General features: G+C 38.2%; 1 protein-coding gene across 1 annotated transcript in view; it reads left to right on the forward strand.

The window, feature by feature from the left end:
• LOC130924415 (short transient receptor potential channel 7-like) overlaps window positions 1–23,081 on the forward strand; it is a 99,793-nt gene extending 76,712 nt beyond the window's left edge. Inside the window, exons 10-12 of the mRNA XM_057850966.1 lie at window positions 3,461–3,547; window positions 10,336–10,411; window positions 16,996–23,081. Of these exons, the coding sequence (XP_057706949.1) occupies window positions 3,461–3,547; window positions 10,336–10,411; window positions 16,996–17,135 (303 nt within the window). The 3' untranslated portion in view covers window positions 17,136–23,081. The remainder of the gene's footprint in view (window positions 1–3,460; window positions 3,548–10,335; window positions 10,412–16,995) is intronic.
• Window positions 23,082–24,845: the final 1,764 nt, after the last annotated feature.

The raw sequence follows: 24,845 nt of genomic DNA on the forward strand, positions 1-24,845 counted from the left end.
ATGTTTACTTCCGCGCGCAAGTCCCTCGTCCCACCCGTCGCAGATTGGTCCACTCCGCTGTCTGTTTGCTGTGGCTTGCTCCGTCCTGGAAATTTTATCCGCTTAATGGTGGACAGACTCAATAGATGGAACAGCGGTGAGTCTGGTGTACCAGGTTAGCGGCTTATTGTTTGGAAAAATAGAGTAATTTTCTGCTGATGCCACAATTACTTGGCATGGTAACGTTTTTTTAAAACAACTATTGTATGCAGCTCTAATTTTCTCAAATGTCAAAATAATAAGTCTGAACTAAATGCTTGCCAACATATTATTTGGCATTATTGGACCACTAGCAAAAAGAATAAAATCCCACTGAGTTACAAGCACAGGCCATTGGACTGTCACATTTCCTCTTTTCGGATTCATTGACGCAAATATGTCAGTCCGGCACATCAGCTAAACTATTAGCGAGGTTGTTAGACTTGCCCTTGCCTGTTTTAAGACATTGTCCGCTTTTAGATGGAGACAAGATGTGTTTCACCTTGGCGCCTCGCCTGGCTCTCAAATTCTCTGCAGTACTGACACTTGAAGTGTAAAGCCGAGCAGGTGCAGCAAGCAATCAATAGATTTGCTCACACTGTGGTGCTGCAATTTTTTTCCCTATCAAACATTTGGAGTTCCTCAAATGGAACTTTATCCACTTATGTCAGATAGAACAGATGTGCTACTAAATTACCCTTGAAAGGAAAGAAATTGATTGTAAAATACATGAGAGAACCCACAGAGTACTTTTGCTTCTCGCCACAAGATATGTTGATATGTGAATACATCGTGGTTGGCCATATGTTGATTACTTGGATCTTTGATTACTCGATGTGATCCATCTCTTTATACTATCACCCCTAGTCACAATCCTAAAAAAAATAATATACAATCCAACAGCATGCTACATTGTGACGTGGAGCAGTTTAGAATCAATATCCAATACTGCGGTATTTGATCTATTTCTATTTTAGATATTACTAAAGGAAGGAACAATATAAACAGATGCACTCAATAGAATTTTTGTTGCAACATTTTATTGGATCAAGTGTGTTTCTAAGTGTTCATGAATGTTTTATTTTGTAGATTATTTAATAAGTGCTGTATTTTACTGTAAAAAGCTAAAAAAAAAAACCTGTAATATTTCCAGTATGATAGTCTTTTTATATCATTTTGCTTCACAGCATACTAAGTAGTAGGTGTCAGATCATTGCCATGTGACCACAGCTGGTTTCTTGCGGTGCAGTGTTAAAATGACACGTTCGCGCAAATAAGGTCTGGGCTCTTAGAGAAGATGGTTAATTAAGCTTCATGCTCATCGTTTTTCTCTCTTCATACGTTGTCCTATCCTGAAAATCATGTGGCAGAAAACACTCAGGTGACTTGATGTTCCGCTCTGAGACCCTCAATTTGGCCAAATTTCAAAATTGTCTGATATGCTTGTGTGATACATCATTGGAAAGCTTAAAATCTCAATTTTCTGGGGAAAGAAACATTTTGAACAGGAGTTTTTTTTTTTTTTTTTTTTTTTAAAAAGAAAAATGTTTTTCAAACAGCAAAACCCTATCTGGAGGTGAGAGCACGCGAGAGCAGAATTACAGACACCATGACTTTAACGAGATATTATCGCGTACTTAACTTGTTTCGATCCAAAACGCCATGTAGCATGTATCACTGAGTGTCAAGACACAGCTGTGAATGGCCACAGCTCGATTTTTGGGGGATTTTATGGGTGAAACATGGTAATATAACAACGGTCGCGATGCAGAAATCGCAGACATCAAGGAGTGGTCGAGAAGTTCTTTTTCATATATTTACCCTTTTAAACGTTTTTGTTTGTTTGTTTGTTTTTTATTTGTTTGGATCGATTATTTCTCATCTAACATATTGGAGAAAATGCAACAGTGACAAAAAAATACAATTAAGCGATAGTTATGAGGTAGATATCTGTGACTTTTTTACAGACACCATATTTTTCATTGTCACGTCATTTGTCTAAAAGTTTAAAATATGCGAGTGAATAATTTTTTAAAGTCGTTTTTTTTTTTTTTTTTTTTTTTTTAAACGAAACATTAGACTTCAATTAATGATTCGAAGCTCAAAATGACATTTTGAATATTAAATATTAGGGTTGTTCCCATCATGTTTTTTTGCTCCCGATCCGATCCCGATCGTTTTAGTTTGAGTATCTGCCGATCCCGATAATTCCCGATCCGATTGCTTTTTTTTTGCTCAATCACGATAATTTTTCCCGATCATATACATTTTGGCAATGCATTAAGAAAAAAATGAATAAAACTCGGACGAATATATACATTCAACATACAGTACATAAGTACTGTATTTGTTTATTATGACAATAAATCCTCAAGATGGCATTTACATTATTAACATTCTTTCTGTGAGAGGGATCCACGGATAGAAAGACGTGACTTTGTATATTGTGACTAAATATTGCCATCTAGTGTATTTGTTGAGCTTTCAGTAAATGATACTGTAGCCATGCCCAAATGCATGATGGGAAGTGGAACCATGACTGTGCGTAGTGCTACCAATTGATATATCTTTGTTGTTCTGCGTTGGGAAATAACATATGGTGTTAAGAAAAAGATCAATTGCTACCTTGCTTCCCCACATTGCTTCCCATGATATTTCTAATAGTAGGGAGAGGGATTGTAAGGCTTTAGCCAATTAAAAAAGGCTCCAAAGGCTGCCAAAATTCACTCTACTCATTTTACGATGCCTATTATCTCTCTATATAGGTAAAACGGCGCCATTACAGGTTGAGTGCGACAATGCGAGAGTGGGTCGTGCAGTGCATGCATTAATTGCATTAAATATTTTAACGTGATACATTTTTTAAAAAATTAATTACCGCCGTTATCGGGATAAATTTGAAAACCCTACCTTAAGCCTAAACTAAAGACTCTGGATAAGTGTAACATATTATGTCTGTAATGTTAAATACATTTAGAAAACGATTTAATAAAAAATATATATATAATATATAATAATATACTGTATATATATTAAAAAAAGGCATGGCCGATATTTGTTTGCCGTTTCCGTTACTTTGAAAATGACGTGATCGGAACCGATCGTTCGGCATCCCGCTCGATCAGGACATCTCTATTAAATATAATTAATTACCTTTGTTTTGTGGCTGGGTTGAAACAAAAGCGGTTGCGCGACGTCTGTAAATGGGGGTTTCCAGGGTAAGCGGACAAATTAAAAATAGTTCAGGGGCTTAATGCTCCATGAATCTGCTATGGCAGCATATAGATATATTGTTCTTTCAAACACAACAGTTGTTTTGGCTTAAAATACAGCAGTTTCTTTTAAAGAGGAATGCAAGAGCAGAAACTATTTTTCAGTCTTGTCTGTGTTTTCCGCCATATAACAATCATATAAGATTCACTATTGTTTGCATGTGCACCAGGGGGAACACTTCAGGTCCTACTTGCCCCCGGGAGAGGATTTTCAGAATTTATCCAGAAATTCTAGAAAACATCCAACCAGATATGAGGTGAGTTCATGGTATAGGAGCTTACATAAGCACAAATACATCAGGAGAAATAAGACACAATGGCCTTATAGACCTCACAAAAGCATGAACTTCAGTCCACTCTATTCTGAAGCAGTTTGCAAGTCTACTTTTCTCATTTTAGCCATAAATCAGTTATTTCTCGCGTTAAAAGTCCGAACCACGAAAACAACAGTGCATGAGCACAACAGTTTTGACCGCTCTGCAAACATCTTGTGAGCTGATTCAAAAAAAATGCTTTCGGTAAAAAAATAGAATACAATAAAGATGAACCAAAAAATAGTTAGTGGTCCGCAGAAAAATTGCCATGGTACGGACTTGGACCATTGGGGATCTCTCATTAGGCGACAACTTTTTGAATAGAAATGAAAAGAAAAGCAGTGTTTTAAGCTTCCCAGAAACTTTTTATGTGTGTAAGAGGCTGATTCCATGACAACGGCAGCAGGGGTGACAACGCAAAAACCTTTCCAGAAAGCCCTATCGTTTACACGGCGATGGCATTTTGGGGGCTGAAAACTTTGAAAGTGCCTTCCTGGGTGTAAATCTTGATATGGACTTCCGGACTCTGCAACAGTAGGTGACGATAATGCTCCAATATATTTGGCAGTGAAGATACTGACGACATTAGTACACGTGAACAGTCCGACAGTGTCTTCACCTTGTACACGGCCTAGCTGCGTTCAACATTATTCAAGAATCTAGTCAATTATTAACTACTCTAATTACAGCCTGAAGCACTTCATCATGTTTTTATTTGACCAGGACGAAAGAGGAAACGGCAGAAGATAAGGTGTTGGGACCACCCCTCTGTTATTGAAAGTAGGGGTAGAACCTCTTGGTACCTCACGATACAATGTGATTTGCGATACAAAGCTCACAATAAGGATGATCTCACAATATGGCGATATAACGATTATCAATACACTGCTGGACAAAAGTATCGGCCCCCTTGCAATTCTGTCAGATAATGCTCAATTCCTCCCAGAAAATGATTGCAATTTCAAATGCTTTGGTAGTAATACAGTATCTTCATTTATTTTGCTTGCAATGAAAAAACACAAAAAGAATGGGGGAAAAAATTAAATCATTATCATTTTACACAAAAATGAGCCGGACAAAAGTCTTGGCACCCTTTGAAAAATCATGTGATGCTTCTTTAATTTGTGTAATTTACAGCACCTGTTACTTACCTGTGGCACATAACAGGTAGTGGCAATAACGAAATCACACTTGCAGCCAATCAAAATGGATTGAAGTTGACTCAACCTCTGTCCTGTGTCCTTTTGCGTACCACATTGAGCATGGAGAAAAGAAAGAAGACCAAAGAACTGTCTGAGGACTTGAGAACCAAAACTGTGAGGAAGCATGGGCAATCTCAAGGCTACAAGTGTATATCCAAAGACATGAATGTTCCTGTGTCTACCGTTCGCAGTGTCATCGATAAGTGTGAAGCCCATGGCACTGTGGCTAACGTCCCTAGATGTGGACAGAAAAGAGAAATTGACGAGAGATTTCAATGAACGATTGTGCGGATGGAGGATAAAAAACCTCGACTAACATACAAACAAGTTCAAGCTATCCTGCAGTCCGAGGGTACAACACTGTTAACCCGTACTATTTGTTGGGGTCTGAATGAAAAGGGACTCTATGGTAGGATACCCAGGAAGACCCCACTTCTGATCCAGAGACATAAAAAAGCCAGGCTGGAGTTTTGAAGAATGTTTCCTGGTCAGATGAGACAAAAGTAGAGCTTTTTGGGAAAAGGCATCAACATAGAGTTTACTGAAACAAAACGAGGCTTTCAAAGAAAAGAACACGGTCCCCACAGTCAAACATGGCGGAGGTTCCCTAATGTTTTGGGGTTGCTTTGCTTCCTCTGGCACTGGACTCCTTGACCATGTGCATGGCATTTTAAAGTCTGAAGACTAACAAACAAATTTTGCAGCATAATGCAGGGCCCAGTGTGAGAAAGCTGGGTCTCCCTCAGAGGTAATGGGTCTTCCAGCAGGACAATGACCCAAAACACAGCAAAAAGCACTAGAAAATGGTTTGAGAAAAAGCACTGGAGACTTCTAAAGTGGCCACCAATGAGTCCAGACCTGAATCCCATAGAACACCTGTGGAGAGATATGAAAATGGCAGTTTGGAGAAGGCACCCTTCAAATCTCAGAGACCTGGAGCGGTTGGCCAAAGAAGAATAGTATAAATTCCAGCAGAGCATTGTAAGAAACTCATTGATGGATACCGTAAGCGGTTGTTCGCAGTTATTTTGTCTAAAGGTTGTGGTACCTGTCAGGATACGCGGTTAGTGTATGTAGGGTGTAGGTGTGTGTAGTGTAGGGGTCGCGTGGCTCAGTGGTAGAGTAGTTGTCCCCCCAACCCAGTGTGGGTTCAATTCTCCGCCCTGATGAACTCGTCTAAGTGTCCTTGAGCAAGACCCTGAACCCCAAGTTGCTCCTGGTGCTGCGTCACCAGTAGGTGGATGGTGAGATAGTGTAAAGCGCTTTGAGCGCCTTGAAAAGGTGGAAAAGCACTATATAAGTATAACACCATTTACCATTTAGTGTGGACCCAAATGCAGGAAACGGGAGGCGAGACAGATGAACCATGCAAAAATGGTTTAATTAAAGCAAACAAAAAACAAAGTACAAAACAAAGGCTGTGATGATCCAAAGAAAGTACAGAGGCAAACAAAACTGTTACTAACAAAAGACTGGGTATCAAAAACTTACTGTGGAACACAAGGGCTTGGACGGCGAAAACTGTGGAGAACAAACGCTGACGAGCACACGGGCACTGACAAAGACGCAACAAGGAGTGAAAAGAAACTGGGAGCTTATATACACATAGAGACAAGGGGTAACGAGACAACAAGGAACAGATGGGTGACACAGAAGGATGAAGATTGGCAGATACACTAGGAGCAGGCATAACAGGTGAAATCAATGGGCAATCACAGGAACACACTAGGAGGGAACCAACACAAAACCTAACAGGTACCAAGTACTAGGATCAGGGTGCCAATACTTTTGTCCAGCCCATTTTTGTAGTTTTGTGTAAAATGATAATGATTTGATTTTTTTCCATTCTCTATTGTGTTTTTTTCATTCCAAGCAAAATGAATGAAGATATTACTACCCAAGCATTTGTAATTACAATCATTTTCTGGGAGAAATTGAGCATTATCTGACATGCAGGGGTGCCAATACTTTTGGCCAGCAGTGTACATTCGTCAGGAAATCATTCTAGGATATTCTATGAAACAACTAATAAACAGAAAAATAAGATATCTTCATCCCTCTGGTGTGAGTTTTATCACTAGTAGACATCCAATCCATTTGAACTGGGAGGGTGTTAGCGAATTAACCTCTCCCTCTTCAAACGGGCCTCTCCGACTTCTATGGCTGCCAGTGGTGGCCAATGCCAGGCAATCAGGTCATTTTGGGCCATGTCAGGTAGATAACCTGATTATTTTTAGTCACTTGATGTTGATTTTGGGGTATTTCAGGGTCACTTCCTGTTGATTTGGGGGCATTTTATAGGTCACTTCTTGTTGCTTTCAAGTTATAGAACAGGAAGTGACCCGGGAACGAGTCAGACGAGCTGTAACTTGCTCGCCGACGGGCGAGTTGCCGATCAGCGAAGACAATTGACAACCCCGCCGCCGTGTGATAGTTTTCGGTGATTTTTCACTTTAAAGCCGAGAATAAACTTCGAAACATCACTCGGTTCGGGTTAGCATGTCAGCTAGCTGTCACACCTCCTTGTTTGTTTACGCTCTCCGAAGCCAGGGCAGGGAAATGACAAAAGCCGGACTAACTCCGGTGGCATAAAATATAGTTTGGGAGGTGCAATAAGTGGACAGTTTGGAACATTATGGAGTAATTTTGCCATGTCGTACTGAATAAATGCATTTTTAATATTTCATATTCCATTTAGCACAAGACTGTTATTTGTCATTCCCATCCTATTTATTTAGCAATTTGGGGAAAATACTTCGATATGGCTGAATTCTAAAATAGATGAAACCATGACCCTGCCGACGTCATCCTCCTGTTGGGGGCGCTAGAGCCCTATAAAGGTAGGCGTGGCTAAACGGCAGATAAAAAGACTAATTTCTCGTCATCTGCGCTTTGCCAAATTGTTGTATATTGTCGAATCGTATCAAAATATGATTCTAATTCACGTGATAATGCTATTTAAGACTTTTTTTATCCTGTCGTAAGCACTTTAAATTAATATAACGGCAAAACACCTCTTTTGAGTTGTTGCGTAAGACCGTTTTTGTGTAAACATGGCCCAAGACCGCAGTGTGCACATGCCCGATGGTGTTGAGTGAAACAGCATTTGCTTTGGTTTTGTTAAGTAAGTGGATGACGAGGCGGCCGGTTTTATTTTTCTTTCGCTATAGTTATCACATGCTGTGACACAAAGCCCATCTGGCAATAAAGCCATCCAGCTAGCACAACTCAGTGTGGTCATTGTCTCCCGCTGAAAACGGCATGAGGGCAATCAACGAGGGAAGTACCCCCCGAAAGAAAGTTGTTTTCGAGCCCGTAGAGCATCTCCTGATGGTGAACTGGCAACGGCCACAGGGAACGATTACAGCAGCATGATAATGAAACAAAAGAAAGTTACCCAAACGTATAAGAGGAAATATGACAAGGCGTATGTAAAAATCGGCTCACTGCTTAAATAAGGATTTTTAAAATTATTTCAGGCAAATTGATGCACTTTTGAATCTTTTATGTTTCTGATTAACACTATTAATAAAGTCATTCTTTGTTGTAAAGTCGTTTGTCGTTTTCTTTAATGAATACAACGTTATGCCTAGGATTACTAAATTCTAACTACGCGGTGGGGTTGCAAAGTGTTTTCTTCTGGAACATACCGTATTTTTCGGACTATAAGTCGCAGTTTTTTTCATAGTTTGGCTGGGGGTGCGACATATACTCAGGAGCGACTTATGTGTGAAATTATTAACACATTATGATATCATTGCACATGTTATTTTGGTGTTTTGGAGTGACACTGATGGTTTGGTAAACTTGTTAGCATGTTCTTTATGTGTGTTCAATGTGTGTTCAATTGTATTTTTGACTTTTTATATTGATATGCCTGCTTTTAGTTTGTGGCGATTTCACGCCCACATGGGGGCGCACTCGCACTTGTTTACGTGAAGAAGAGCGCTCACACGCCAGAAGAAGACCGACAGCTACGTAGTTCTGAGTGAGTGGGCGAGTTAGTGAGAGAGAAACACCGCTGCGAACCTACGTTCATTGTTATGCTTCTAAAATATCTCTACAGAGGCAACGCCTATGTGTATCATCTTTTCTGTTGTTGTTGTGTGTTTTCCACCCGCGATCGGACACATAGAGCCAGTTGTGTGTTTGTTTGAACGATGCGCTAATGCTAGCGAACGCATGCTAACCGTTTGTGTCATGTCATTGCTGTAAAAGCACCTAATTATCATTTATTTACGTCGATGCGAACCTGTTTGGTATTGAGGACGAAATTGATTCAGCAAATTATACGGACGTCCAGCATCGTCATTTGGGAGTTTAGCCCGCTGAATAGCCAGGACCGAGCCGTAGCGTCCTGGTGAGGACAGTACTGTATATTCGCATTTCGTTGTTCATGCACTGTACACTTATTCAGCATGCTGTTCTCTATTGTATTTCTATATCAAATTGCCTTTGAAGATGACATGTCTGTTCTATGTGTTGGATTTTATCAAGTAAATTTCCCCCAAAAATGTGACTTATACTCCAGTGCGACGTGTATATGTTTTTGTTCTCTTCGTTGGGCATTTTATGGCTGGTGCGACTTATACTGAGGTGCGACTTGTAGTCCGAAAAATACGGTAACAGAAAATATTTGAAAATCACTGGTCTATGCTGGATGGATGCATGGATAGATGCGCTCTGTGATTGGTTGTTTCAGCTCATCCATGGCCCTGTTGTACATTCATTTTCTATCCCACGACTAAGCGTGGGATAGAAAAGGAATGAACAAGTTAAAAGACTGTCAAGTTCCAACATTTTGTGAAGTATGCACAGTGTTTTGTGTGGATTCTCAGTAAAATTCAATGATCCCTTTTTGGTTAGAATGCTTACTCATCAAAAATAATGTTGCTCACAGACCAACTTTCTCATGAATTAATGAAAAATTGTAACCAAGTAAAGAATACTATACAAGGCCGAGAAGAAATAGAAGTGAAATAGATATGAATATGATTGGAAATGAAGCATTTTAAAAGGCTATCATGAAAGGCAGTGACAGAAGTGAAGTGTGAATAAGACGTGGCAAGTGAAGTGGTGAGAAAGACAGCACCAGATAATGAGGACGAAATGACCCTTGTGAGCTCGCTGATGTGGACACAATTCTCCAAATAAGCATGCAAGAGAGATCAGACCTTCCTCTAATTTGTCAACCTATCACTGCCATCCTGATAGATTTAAAAAAAAAAAAAAAAAAAAAAGAAAAAGAAGAAAGAAAGAAAAAAAGAACATTCCTCCCACCGATTTTCAAGGCATTCTCAAGTCTGCCAGTTTGTGAGACAGATGCCAGAAAAGGAGACGATTAAATATTAAATAGTAAAGGTCTGTTGCTGGCACAGCGATCAATAGTCAACATCTCTATTCGTGCCGAAGCTGCTTGTGTGTGTGGTAAAAGTTTAATGAGGTTCTTGTTTGCTGTCTAAATATACAAGTGTTGCTGTATCACCTCGCCACCTCCTCATTTTGTCATCCTCTCTCTTCCCCCTGCAGAAGATCATGAAGCGACTCATTAAGCGTTATGTTCTAAAGGCCCAAGTGGACCGAGAGAGTGATGAAGTCAACGAAGGTAATGGCCACATTTTGTGTTTATTTTCTTACACTGCACAAGTCCTGAACTGAATGTACAGTTCAATGAATCTTTGTGCTTCATATTCTATACAACGGGACACATATTGTTCCTTGTAGTGAATCCTAATCACTGTAAATTAAAATATCCAAACCGAAAATTATAAAAATCACCTTTCAGTGTCATACAATCTGTAATACAAAAATCAATCAGCTGTTAAATGTTTATTTTATTTTTTTAACTGTGGCAATTAAAATTGGATTGAATTACGGTAGTTATTCAGGCAGGGTGAGACACTAACTATTCAGCAGTGGTGGATGATGATCTTTCTTTGTTTTTCAAATATTTTTACTGAATTTTTCCATGTATATAGGCCCGTGCTTCTCAATTATTTTCTGTTACGCCCCCCCAAGAAAGACGTAAATGTTTCGCGCCCCCCCCAAACTCTGCCGCCACGGTAAATAGTATCATTTGTCTATAATATTACTATTATAAGTACGCCTCAGCCTCACATTGTCATTTTTTTTCTATTACAGAAAATAACAGAGATCAACTTATAAAGTATAACTTTATCAACATTGTTTTGTTTTTAACAGAAAAGACAACGCGCATCAATTTGCCTGAATTAGAAAAAAAAAAAGTCACATCCAAACTGTAAAAATACACTCAAGGTACATTTTTAACATTTGATACTGAAAAATAAAATCAGTAAATAATAACAAATTCAAATTGATTAGAAACATTAACTCATGAGGACAATATACCAAAAAATTTGACCGAAAAAACAAAACTGAATGGGGGGGGGGGGGTGTCTTTGGACAAAAGGACTTTTTATTTTCGCTGCTCGATGCTCACAGCATCACCTCCAGTTTGCAATAGTGTGGGGTTATTTTCCACTGAGCATGCTAACAGTGCTCACTGGTTTACTGATATAACACTGACAAAGCGAGACGATTGTTGGCAATATTCGGCACGTTTTCGCTGAAAAACAACCAAGCGGCTTTTCAATGAGATTGGGGTCTAATGTCTTTAAGTGGCGTCTTAATTGATTTGGCTTCCAGCTGTCCGCTATAATCATTTTTAGACACAGTAAACAGTGTTCTTTCCTCACCTACCACCGTATTAAATGTCAAAGCCAAAAGGCAAACGGCCCGAAAAAAGCGCATTCTCGGCGGCCGAAGGAGAACCGTAGGTGACGGCGGTCGTCGTGACGATCCCAAGCCGAAAATGGCACGTCTCGGGCGGACACGTGAGAACCAGAGAAGACAGTGGGTCGCTGCGTGAGTCCGGTCGGTAAACGGCTTTCGAAAACGGCGCACAGCTCTTCATATCTCTCGTCTGTGTGCTCTTGCTTACTTCAAAAATACTGCACGCACTTTGAAAATGAGAGCGCCACTGCCACCCACTGAGTGGATGCGCAAGTACACTTTATTCTAGTATGCCAAAAGAAAAAAAAAAGCATGTTCCCCGAGGTCACATGCGCCACCCCTGGCATCGCCCCACTATTTGAGAAGTACTGATATAGGCAAACAGAAATTTAAAAACAAGATAACACAAGATAACCCCACCCCACCCACAACCCCAAATGTCCTTAATAACTATAGTGTTTAGGCAAACAAATACATACCAATGATGAGTTATAAGCAGTGCATCACAAAATAAAAGTTGTTGCATTTATGTCCATAACTGTATATATCTTCATCTTTAGAGAGAGGGAAAAAGAAAAAAGAGGAGGAGAGTGATTATATTTATCCATACGTCTCAACGGTTCCCTCCGAACATATGAGCATATCTCATGGCTTTGTTTGAGTGTTGTGAAAATACGTCAGAAAATGATCCCACGTCATATGAAACCTTCTCCTTGACCTGGATGCTGATCTTTGAATGAGGGGAATCCCAAAGTGGGGCTGAGCGGCACCTGCTGCTCGGTAGGGACAGAAAGTGCAGAGCGATAGAAGTCAATCTCCAAACACAAGCAGCTACAAAAAATAAAAAAGAAAGAGATGATTAGGAAATTCTCCACTCTCAAAACAAAAGAATTAAAATTGAAAAATGCTACCACGGACGTTTCCACCACAATATCGCTGATTTGCTCATTTCGCCGTCAATCAAAAATGGATTCAGCCTCAGACAGATCATCCAGTGCTTCTCAATTATTTTCTGTTACCCCCCCCCCCCCCCGCCCCAACTCTGTCGCCACTGTAAATAGTATCATTTGTGGATAAAATTATTTCCATACACCTCTGCATACCATTAAGTCCTTGTTAACACTAAAGAAAAAAGTATTTTAGATCAACTTACAATAAAGTATAACCCTATTCACATTGTTTTTGTTTCTAACAGAAAAGACTTCAAGTGCATACATTTTCCTGAATTAAAAATAAATAGATAAATTAAAAAATCATATCCAAACTGTAAACATACACTCAAGGTACATTTTATGACCATTTGATAATGAAAAATAACATTTAATCAAATCAATAACTCAGAGAACAATATGCTAAACAATTTGACTGAAAATACAAAAATACAAGACGACAGTGTCATTGGACAGAGGGACAGTTTTTATTTTTGCAGCACATGTATTATCCAGCATGACCAAGATCATGTCTAATGCTGCCGTATAAGCTCCTTTGCTATGTCAAGGGGTTATTTTGCACTGAGCAACTTGTATGTGACCTTATATCATGCTAACTGCTAACTCGCTGGTTTACTGATGTAGCACTCACAAAGCGGGATGATAATTATTTTATTTTATTTATCTATATTTAATCAGGCAGTCTCATTGAGATTAATATCTCTTTTACAAGAGAGGCCTGAGCACAAAGAAACATTCACAAATATCAAACAACACGAAATACACTAACGGAAACAGTTACAATAATCAGTGAAAACATCAGACAAAAGAGATTTAAAATCACCAAGATGAATGATTGACTGTAGTTTAAGAGTGGTTTGCAATTCGTTCCATTTTAGAGGAGCATAGTAGCTAAAGCCAGTTCTGCCAACATTAGTGCGAGTGGATGGAATGTTTAGGGTTAAGTAGTTGGATGAACGTGTTTTGTAGTCACTGGATTTGAATGACAGGAGAGATGTGAGGTAGTTCGGAAGTTTGTACAATAAAGCCTTATAGATGAATAACATGATATGGATATTTCTTCTTGACTGTAGTGAGGACCAACCAACGTTTTGATAAAGGGTACAATGATGAGTGAAGAAATTGTCATTGGTGATGAAACGTAGTGCACTGTGATAGACCGGGTTTAACTGTTGAGGAGTTGATGGAGCTGCATGGCAGTACAGGATGTCCCCATAATCAAGAACAGAAACAAAAGAAGATAATACAATGGTTTTTCGGTTAGAAGTTGACAGACAGCGTTTGATTCTATACAGGAAGCTAAATTTAAATATAAGTTTACGGATTAGATGATGAATATGAGTTTTGAATGATAAATTACTGTCAATCCAAATTCCTAAGTATTTGTATGAATCAGTGAGAGTAATTTGAGTCCCATTTAGGGATTTGATTCCGGGTAAGTCATTGTCTGTAAGAGTGGAAGTGGAGAAAAACCATGTATTTAGTTTTTTCAGAATTTAAAACTAATCTGTGATTATGAAGAGATATTTGTAAGATATCAAAAGCAGTCTGTAAATGAGTCAGAGCTAGAGATGGGGAAGAACCGGGCGCATATAGAATACAATCATCAGCAAAAAAGTGGACATTACAATATTGATTAGGAAGAAAAATATTATTAATGTATAACGTAAAAAGGAGTGGTCCAAGGACAGACCCTTGCGGCACCCCATTTTTAATAGTAAGTGGACTTGATTGAACACCGTCAGCAGCAATAGTTTGTATTCTGTCTGTAAGGTAGGACTTAAACCAGTTGAGGGCATTAACGTCTAAACCTATGGCCTGCAGTTTATGAAGTAGAATTTTATGATCAACGGTATCGAATGCTTTTGAAAGATCAATGAAAAGAGCAGCACAGAACTGTTTATTATCAAGAAAGGAGACAATGTTATTTAGGACAGAAACTGAAGCTGTAATTGTACTGTGACCTGAGCGAAAACCAGACTGTTGCGGCTGAAGTATGTTAGATGAGTCAATAAAAGAACGTAGTTGAGAATTGATCAATGATTCAAGAATGTTTGATAAAAATGGAAGCTTAGATATTGGACAGTAATTATTGAGGTCTGAGATATCACCATTTTTATGTAGCGTGATTACAGTAGCAGTTTTCCAAGGGGATGGGATGATGCCGGAAAGAAGGGTTTGGTTAAAAATGTGAGCTAAATATGGACTGATAAAATGAGCACTTAATTGAAGAAGATATGGATCTAGGTGGTCTGCACCAGTATTTTTGGAAGCCTTCCCTTTCCTCAAGATTTTATTTTAATTTTAATTGGCAATATTTGGCATGTTTTCGCTAAAAGCATCATTGTAATTGTGGTCTAATGTCTTTAAGTGACATCTTAATTGATTTGGCTTCATGTTGTCAGCTGCCAGCATTTTTAAACATAGTAATCATACCAGTCTAGCCTTGACTTCCATTGTTTTAAAAGTGAAGCCAAACACTTCATATGCTTTGTCATATTTCCTCGTATTAGCTTTCGGGAGATATCTCCAACATCCTTGTCAAATATTTTTTTCATGTTGTTGCTGAAAGAACCACTGGTGACAAAATATGTTCAATGCACTTCATCGCTCCCGCTCTTTGCTGTGTGGTCTTGTTTGGTGTAAAAATACTGCGCACACTCTGAAAATGAGAGTGTCAGTGCCACCCACTGAGTGGATGTGCAATTACACTTTATTCTAGACCGGTGTAGGGGAAGCTGAGCTTCCCTTGAAGTCTTAGAGCAATTGCCACTGCTATACAGGTGTATCTTGATTAATGTATAGTGTGTGCTTTGGTTCGCAGTCTATGATAATCGTAATTAAAACATTTTTTTTTAATGTTTATAAAGTATTTATGTGTGGTGAACGTATGTAAAGTGAGTATCAGCGTCTTTGAGCATCTGTAAAAATAAAAACTATTGTTATCAATTTTTAGTATTGAAAGCCTGAAATTTCGTTTTTCTAACTATTCTAACTGGTTGATATGTACAGTATATATACACAAAATTCAATATAATCATTTTAGAAAAACAAAATTAAATTTTGAAAATCATTAATTTCAGAAAAAAATGTATTTATAGAAACACACACAATTATTAACACGATAAGAGTTCATACATATATATACAGTAGTTGTAACTAGACGTGCCGATTACCGGTTTCAAGGTATACCGTGGTATGAAAACATCAAGGTTTCAAAACCGCAAAAATTTTCTGTCATACCGTCCCTAAAGTATTAGCTATTTTTTATGTCCCAAAAATGCATGGAGAAATCCCTCACTTGTCGCTGCAAGGCTCAACCCTCCCCCACAGGTGGTTGCTCAGTGTCGGTCAGTCAGCTGTGCTACACAATGGATGAAACTCATGAACTTTTTTCCCCCATCGAAGATAATGAAATCGCTCTTATGGGAATACTTCGGCTACAGAAAAGTTACAGACTGCCGCGGCTTAGAGGAGGAGGGCCCACCGACATGTAAAACATGTTTGCAGAAGGTGGCTGCCGAGGAGATAATACCTCCATTATAATTTCACGTTTATACAAAATTAAAGGTTAGTAAACACTGTCATGAACGTTTCCCGCTAGCTATGAAAGTTAACTCCAGCGTGTTTAGTGTGTCTAGCGGTGGTAAAACGTGAGGTGTTTTTTTTTCTCTCTGGCAACTGTCTGTGTTAAGAAAGAGAGTGTGTGTATAATGTAAACATGATACGAGTCATACATACATGCTTTCTATGGAAAATAATTCAATTATTTTTGTTCTGATGGTAATAATGTTGAGCTTTGGCCGTGGGTTTAGGGTCACCTAAAGGACTGCATTCATTTTGATTTTATTTAGAATATTTTGTTATTTTGTTTTATGTATTTTAACTTAACATTATACTTATGTTCCAATTTGCTTATATGTTTTTAATATCTCTAACACATTTTGGAGTTGTACCGTGATACTGTGAAACAGTGATATTTAAGTTTATCATACCGTCAGAATATCATACCGACACATGTCTACTTGTAACCTTTTCACAATGAGTTAAAATCAAAATGTTTTTACAGTTTTTTGTTGGTTTATTAAAAATATATCTTGAAGTCTTTTCGAGGAGTAAGAAGTATAAAAAACATACTTTCACTTGTTTTTAAACCTCAACTTTAAAAAAAATAATAATAATAATCAATTTTACGCGAATTTTCTTGAAAAATATATAATAGTATTAATAGTATTACTTGAAAACACCCAATCTATTTTGTAAACCAATTAAAGATGAGTTTTCGTACACATGTTTGAGTGGTCCATCAAAAATGGCAGTGGGTTGGGTAAAGTTGAGGTCAAGCGTCAATGAGTAAAAAGATACAAGTGTAGACAAACTTGCCCATAAGTGAAGATGTCCAAATTTTTGACTTGTTCTATTTGCAAGTATGTGCATTTTCCGACAGTTTCTCTGCGCTGAAGTTGTTATTGTTCCGAATTCATAGGTGAGCTGAAGGAAATCAAGCAGGACATTTCCAGCCTTCGTTACGAGCTGCTGGAAGAGAAGTCAGAGGCTGCTGGGGAGCTGTCTCTGCTGATTCAGCAACTGGGCGAGAAATTTGGCAAGAACACCATGAGGCACTGACGGGACGCGAAGGACAGTCGGAAAATTGGGCTTTGATTTTGCAAAAGAGACCGAGAGAGAGAGAGAGTGAGTGGGGGACGGGAAGCAGGATGTTTATGAGAGACAGAAGGACAAAAGTGCAAGCAAAGCGTTGAGAAAACAAATTTGAGTTTTAGTAACGTTTCCCGTCTTCGGGCAAAAAATAAAAGAAAATGTTTGCATTTCCAGGGCCAAGTAAACTCAGCTGGGGAGTTTTGTGTTGACTGTGTGATTCTAATTAAAATAGAAGTAAGTCTGGTTATTAGATAAATCTAAGCAAATGCAGAGAAAAAATGAAGAAGACAAATGCACTGCCAGGGGATATGACTTCATGTCCAACAGTAACAGATGATGGATTGGAGAAAACTGAGGGGAGAAATCACACTGTAAAGTCACACTGCACAGGCTTGTGTTTTCTCATGACAGGCATGTCAGGAGACTACACAGCCCTTTATACACCAGGCAGTCTAATTAATTCATTCTCTTCCCTTTTGTACAACTAGGGGGAAAGTGATTATCTAGGAAAAATATTTGATTTATTCGCTCCGTTGAAAATACTTCATTGAAAGAAAAAAAAACATGACCTTGCACTTCAAATACAACGTGCTGTTTGAACACACAGCTCAACATGAAGTGAGTCTGAACGAAACAGCAGGGTACACACATAACGATCCTGACTGATGATTGTACTGTACTGTACATGCGGGAGGAGTGATTGCACGCCGTGGAAGAAAGTAATTCCAAGCAGTTGGTTTAAAAACAACTGTCTTGCAATATTAAACTATGTTTTCGCAGGGTGGTGACTACGCATTGTCCACATGAACATTTTTAGAGTCCTTTGATGGGGTATTTGATTGGTTGGGAGATCACGACTAGAGACCAAGCAATGAAAATAAATGAATCCCAAAATTACTATACGCATTACAGCGACAGGGCAATTTCCAGAAATGTTTAACTTCTCATTTAATATACTGACCATGTGTCCTTTGGAAACGATTTTTCTATAGTGTGTCACGCTGTTAGATTTCAATGCCTATATAAACTTGTAGTCTAAGACCACCTTTAGATTTTGCAGCGCATTTAAGATAACACACTTTAGCCAAGTGTTTATTACCAAGACCTGTGAGAGTCAGCGCGATGCAATGCAGAGCATTCAAAAAAAGGTTAATATCCCACCTTTAGATGCTGCGAAAATTTTGGGCCAAAATGTGGTTTTGGTCCAAAAGATTTATTTATTCATTCATTTTAACCGAAGTTACATTACTCAAACTGAAAAGATGCCTTGACGCAAGCGAATAGCTCGGTAGCATGCATTTTTATGCTTACTAAAGAGGCAAAATGTTTGGTGAATGAATGTGTGTTGGCTCTGTACAGCTACATTCAGTGGAGGAGCACCCACAATATTCACTTCTCTCTTCCAGGTTGTTTTTCTGGATTCGGAAACTTATTTTGTTCTTGTTACCACATGTGGGCAACAACAGCCTACCTCCCTTTTCTCAAGGTGACTCAGGGTGTGTTGCATTCAAGTGTCAGAAAAGAGTTTCCAAATGAAATCCCTTAAATGATCGTGACAGAACAACAAAATATAATACAAATAGTGAAAATGAAGTACAAAGGAGATGTATGTGAACCAATAACAAATTATTATTATTACTCTATAGTGGGCCATTTTGTGTTAAATCTTATTTTATATTGTGCTTTGTTGAAATGTCAGAAGCAAATAAAATACAAAATAAATATTTTTGTAATTCTAAGCATTAAGAGTTCATATTTAAAATAAATAAATAAATGAATACATAAATGAATAAAATACAAAAGAAAACTGAATAATAATTAGCTTAATTGTGCTTTTTATATGTATAAATATATGCAATATATTCACAAAAACAAATTTTAATGATTGGTCACGGTTTTCGGCTTTCAGTTTCCTCATTTTTCTCATATTTGGTTTTGGCAAAGAATATTAATTCCGGTGCATCCCTAATCCAAACCCCAGTTTTGCACTAGGCACGTCTGCTGACGCACCACTGTCACTCTCCCCCAATTTCAACAGGATGCGTTTTACGAGCAGAGCGTCTGTGGAGCAGCTCGATCGAGTCACTCGAGGATTGCAAGATCGCACGAGAGTCCGAGAGTAGCGGGTATTTAAAGATAACAGTACAACAACCATTTGCCTTTCAGACCTCGCGTGTTGGTCAGCTTTATTTCTGAGAGAAAGAAGAAAAAAAATCATGTGCTAAACAGAAAAACAACTGCAATGACAAAGAAACATTTTAATATATTTTCAAAATCAAATGCCTCAATGTATCATTTTTTTTCTTCCGAAAGGTTCCAAAAGGCTATATTGATAAATTTTCTCAAGTTAAAGTGCCACACAGAAATTATTTTTGTCTAAAGGCTGATAATATAGGTGAATTATATTGCATAATTAAAAGTTCTACTCTGTTATTCGTGGACGGATACGAATAAAATTTGGAATGTATATTCTAGGGATGTATTGGCATCTATCCTCGGATCCCCATTTTTTACTTTTTCTCTCAGAGCTGATTGAATTGGTTGATTGCAGAATTGAAATTGCGTTTCCTCCGTCATTAGTGGATTGATCATATTTGGTAGGGACATTCTAGGGATGTTTTTAGGCATCCATCTTCGGAGACCTTTTTTTTTTTTTTTTCTTGTCTAAGGGCTGATTATATGTATAGTGTAACTAATTGTAGATTTATGGTTGCCCGTAGGTTCCGAGTTCATTTAAAAATTTTTAAAATTTAGTTTCGTATAGACTAGGAATCGTTTCAAGAAATGTGTGTGTACACAGAAGAGGACAAAATACTGTCACAGGAAGTAACCAAAAAGAGGAGAAGAGGGCTATGTGATATGAACATCCAACTACGTATTATGGGGAATTCGAAGTTGTGTGCATTCTGCTCATCTGCAAAGGATTTAAATGTTAAAATGTGATTATTTGTATGTGTGTACCCTGCTCTATTTTGTTTTAATGTGATCATTAAATCACTCCATGCAGCCTTTTACCTCGTGTGCCAGTAAGTGTATGCAAACAAAAAATACAAAAAAATACATTTTTAACAGTCTTATACATTGAAAACGCACATAAAGAACTGACAGTCTGTCTGTCTGTATGTATGTATATATAATCTATATACAGTCATGTGAAAAAATTAGGACACCCCATCAAATATTCAGTTCTTTATTAGGAAATGTTCACATATCAATGTCTGATCTTGTTTTTCTTTATCTCTGGAAAAGAAAGTGATTCAGTTGCAGGTAAACAAAAAAAAAAGTTAAGATTGTTTTACTCATTAAACGAAACATATCAACAAATATGCATATTCTAACTGAGGAAAAAGTTAGGACGCCCTACCACCTAATAGCTAGTGTTACCCCCTTGGTTGAAATAACTTCAGTGAAACTCTTTTTGTAGCCATCTACCAGTCTTTGACATCGGTCTGAAGAAGAAGAAAAGAAAAAAAAGACATTGAAATGTGAACATTTCTCAATAAATATCTGAATATTTCATGGGATGTCCTAATTTTTTCACACGACTGCATACACACACACACACACATACATACTATATACAATTGATCCTCAGAGGCCAACACAATTTGTGCTAAACTTCGCTTTGGTAGATAATAGATTGCATCACCTTCTTAAATTATTACCTCCATCAGAAAAATATCTGAATTGCTCTGTTTAACTCCAACTTTAGATGTAATGAAATAAGAACCGGTAAAATCTATCTAAGTTGCCTTGCCAACTTCTGTAGTCACTTCATGCATACCTAATCACAGAACATTAAACTCCTCCAAATAGACGCTAATCAGAATAATAAAATACATTGTGGCTGGACTGAACTCAGACATTCAACGAAATATAGTTGATACAAACCATATTTTTCAAGCACACCAAGTGTTCTTCTGAGGGTTCAAAGGTCCATGTGTGTTTTTTAACTTTGGGAGAGAACTCACTCGAGCACACGCAGAACAAGCAAACTGCACAAAGAACTACGAGTGAGCATGATACCTTTTTGTTGTGCTAACCTCTCGACCACTGTGTTGCCCAGGAAAAAAATATGAGTTGCTTCAGCAAAAGTGTTGCCAGGTGTAATTTTACGTAAAGGAAGATAAAACTTCTAATCCAAGGGGAGTCATTGCTTCGCTCTACTAGAACTCTATGTCTATGTTATCATTTCTCTAACTGCTCGCAATGCCTACTTACACCCTGACAGTGGTCGACAAGTTTTGTGTTGACTCACCTTTATCGATGACTTGCTCACTCTGCCCCTGAAGTCGACCAGCCATTAGCGTACCCTGCTTGCTGCAGTAAGTACCCCCGGTGTACCGATTAATCTACATCTAATGACACACTTCTGGCTCATCTCTAAATGTTACAAAAGGGGAAAATTGTGTTGATCACTTCCTCAATTGCTCACTGGCAATTTTATTTAATTGTTCCCATCATTCAAAGGCAAAGTGATTGTGCAACACAGGTTTCCTAAGAATGGGTCGTTGTGTCCCGTCCCATCACTTGCCAGTAATTGCCTCATTTCCAGAACAAAAGCAGCTGTAGGATATCTGAAAGCCTTCAAGCCCTCCTTTTCGAGTGCACTAGTTAGAAAAGCCACATGACATTGGCAAATTTTAGTTTTACAACTACACCTTTGCCGAATCTTCTTCATCTGCGTGCTTCCGCTTGCTACATTTTGAGGATTGCTCCCAGCCCTTCAGTGGCTAAATATCTTATGTCTGCTACTAATGGTTACCATTATTTGGCTAGCAACAATCATGCTAGATGAAATATCACTAAAATACATCTCCTTGCAATTTATTTGCTTAAATCTCACAGTTAAACCTATCATTTATGACATTTTCTCAATTAAAAAGCAGGGATTGCGGCATTGTCAATGATGTATGCGCAGGGGTAGCGGACTTCAATAGTTCCTTAAAAGTTTTGGTCTATATATATTCCTGAGGTAATGGAAACCTGGGATTCTAACCTACCAACATTAAATTTGCTGTAACTGTCAATTTCTAAGTTACTTTCATGTATTAATTGTTATTTCAAAAGAAATTTATCGTAAAATTACAATACATGAATCTCAATTTGTATGTATGTTTAAACAAGTAAAGACCTATTCGACACAGCCCTTCAACAATCTTTTCTATTGTGCCGAATCAGAGCAAAAACAGCCGAATCACTAAAACATATTTTTGGGTACCAATAAAGTCTCAGCTGTACACATAGCATTTAATATACTTTAGCGCCTCATTTTAAAATTCCAACTGCTCCCACAATATTTGCCGAAGCCATTAAATTTGTGAATATTACATCTTGGCAAACAGTAAGCCATGTGCGACTTAATTTGTCCTTCTGTTGTTTATGTTTATTGTTTTTAAAGCCCGAAGATGCTTATGAAGATCACATGGAAGCTAAAAAACTTTCTGTTCTTCCTGATAGTGCCAGGCCAAACAAATTTTTGTTATTCGAAAAATGGGAGAAATCACGTATGTTCAGTGAGAGATTTGCATTTATAGCAATTGACATGAATGTTTCTGTTGCATTATGTATTGTGATTTTTCTTTTTTTGTGTGTGTACAATGTATTGCTTCTTGCACAACAAATTTGAATCTAGGTGATTAATTCATTGTCAATCTGATTCAAACTAAGGTCACAGCATCTTGCCATTAGGGAGATTATAAAAGAAATATCATTTTACACATTTAAACATCATAAGAATAAGATGCACAAGAGCCACAGACGCTGTGATGAGTTGTTCCAGGTTTTGATTTTAAACATGACAAAAACAACATAAGCCAAGCCATTATTTGCCATAGCTATGGGAACATTGACCTGAAATACTGTACTTTTTAATACTTATTGAAATTAAACCTTACAGTATATTGTCATATTTTTGGGGAGCTTGAAATAAAAAATAAGCTCAAAACTGCTTAGTATGTCACTGTCTTCATTTTGAATTCTTTGCAGCTTGTTTTGCAGCACTACCTTTGTTACTTGTTTGATGCCATTTAAAGCAGAAATATGAAGTAATTTCATAACATGCCAAATAGGGTCACAATTGAAGTAATTAAACATTATCCAACAAATAAAGCATGAAAAAATAATTAATATGTTGTATATTTGACAAAATAATCGTGTTTCCGAAGTTCGAGCCTGAAAGGGGACGAACCCGGAAGTGATACGTCACACCGAGAACAGCGATGGCAGCGCTCCATACATACGGCCGCCATACAAAGCCCTTCAAACAATGATTTAAACAGCGATATAAGCAATAGATCGTACGCAAGGGAGGAGATCCAAGTTTTTGAAGAGTTGGATGAAGAATACGAGGTTGGAATTTAATGTTGGACCTAACATGTATTAGCCAGACGCTAATCAGGATGCAAACAATGTGCCTAGACTACCTGACATGGAATGGAGACAAGACCCATCGAGATTAGAAGATTGGTAAAATATGGGCTGTTATTATATACCCTACCCACCGACGTCACAAAACCACGTGCTCGCTGTATGGTTCCGCCCACTTGTCCGTCATTTTGTCTCTGTATTAGCATTGGTTTCAATTGATCGAGGAATTTAAAATGCATTTCATGGAAGACCCGGTGCTTTCTGATGCCGTAAACTCACTGGATGTGTTGCATAAAAGGCGTTATGTGGAAAAGCTTCGTTCTATACAGTCGCCAGATCCATATTTGATGCCTAAATCGATGATTTTTGACCGGCTGCCTTCGCCGTCTCTGCCTGACCCTGATATTTACAACTATCTTGTCCACACAAAATCAGCCTATTCTCACGAAAGTTTGTTAAACTTTAAGAGCTTGGAGGCTTATAAATGCTACGTTGCTGGTTGGGTGAAACAGGTCCTCGTACACGAAAATTCGGCAGGAATCTTGTGCTCGGAAGGTGAGTTACGAAATTTTCAATTCAAAATCTTTTGTTCTTGCTAACATCCACTGTCAAGTCTAATGTATTTCATGTCATTTGTCAATGGAGCTAGGGCTTTTAATGTTTATATGGATTAGCGATAGCACTCTCACTACATACATACGTGTATGTTGTCGGCGATTAGCCTAGCAATGATCTTAATTGTGGTTGTCAGCCCAAAACCCTCTAAATATATATTAAATGCATCTTACCAGATATAAAATGACTACTACATAATCTGTGGTAATCGTTTGGAGCCCAGTTTTCTCGTCGAATTGCAGCAGCCCATCTCGCTCTCTCCTCTCCGTGTCTCTCGGAATCCGGTAGAACTTCAAGTCTCTCCGTCTATCTTCTCTGTTATTGCAACCGACCACCACACACGCCTTCACCATTTGATTATTAATGTTAACGAGCAGAAAAACACGCCGTAAATAGGAGGAATGTACGTAGCCGTAACAGGTCAACACGATGTGTTGACGGACAAGTGGGCGGCACCAGTCAGGAGAGCGGAGTTGTGACGTCACGTGGGTAGGGTCTATTTTCATGATTTGAAGATGCAGGCATTTGCACATAATTTTATGTTTTTGTCTATCTGATGACATTGTTTAAAAAAATAATAATCATACTTCATGTTCATTTTGGCAGATCCGGCAGCTTTCGTGCATATAAAATATAAAAACGTTGGGGGGAAAGAAGGAGATGAGTTGTTGATGGCTTTCTCCACTTTATTGT

This window comes from Corythoichthys intestinalis, chromosome 11, assembly GCF_030265065.1.
Source record: "Corythoichthys intestinalis isolate RoL2023-P3 chromosome 11, ASM3026506v1, whole genome shotgun sequence".
Lineage (NCBI taxonomy): Eukaryota > Metazoa > Chordata > Actinopteri > Syngnathiformes > Syngnathidae > Corythoichthys > Corythoichthys intestinalis.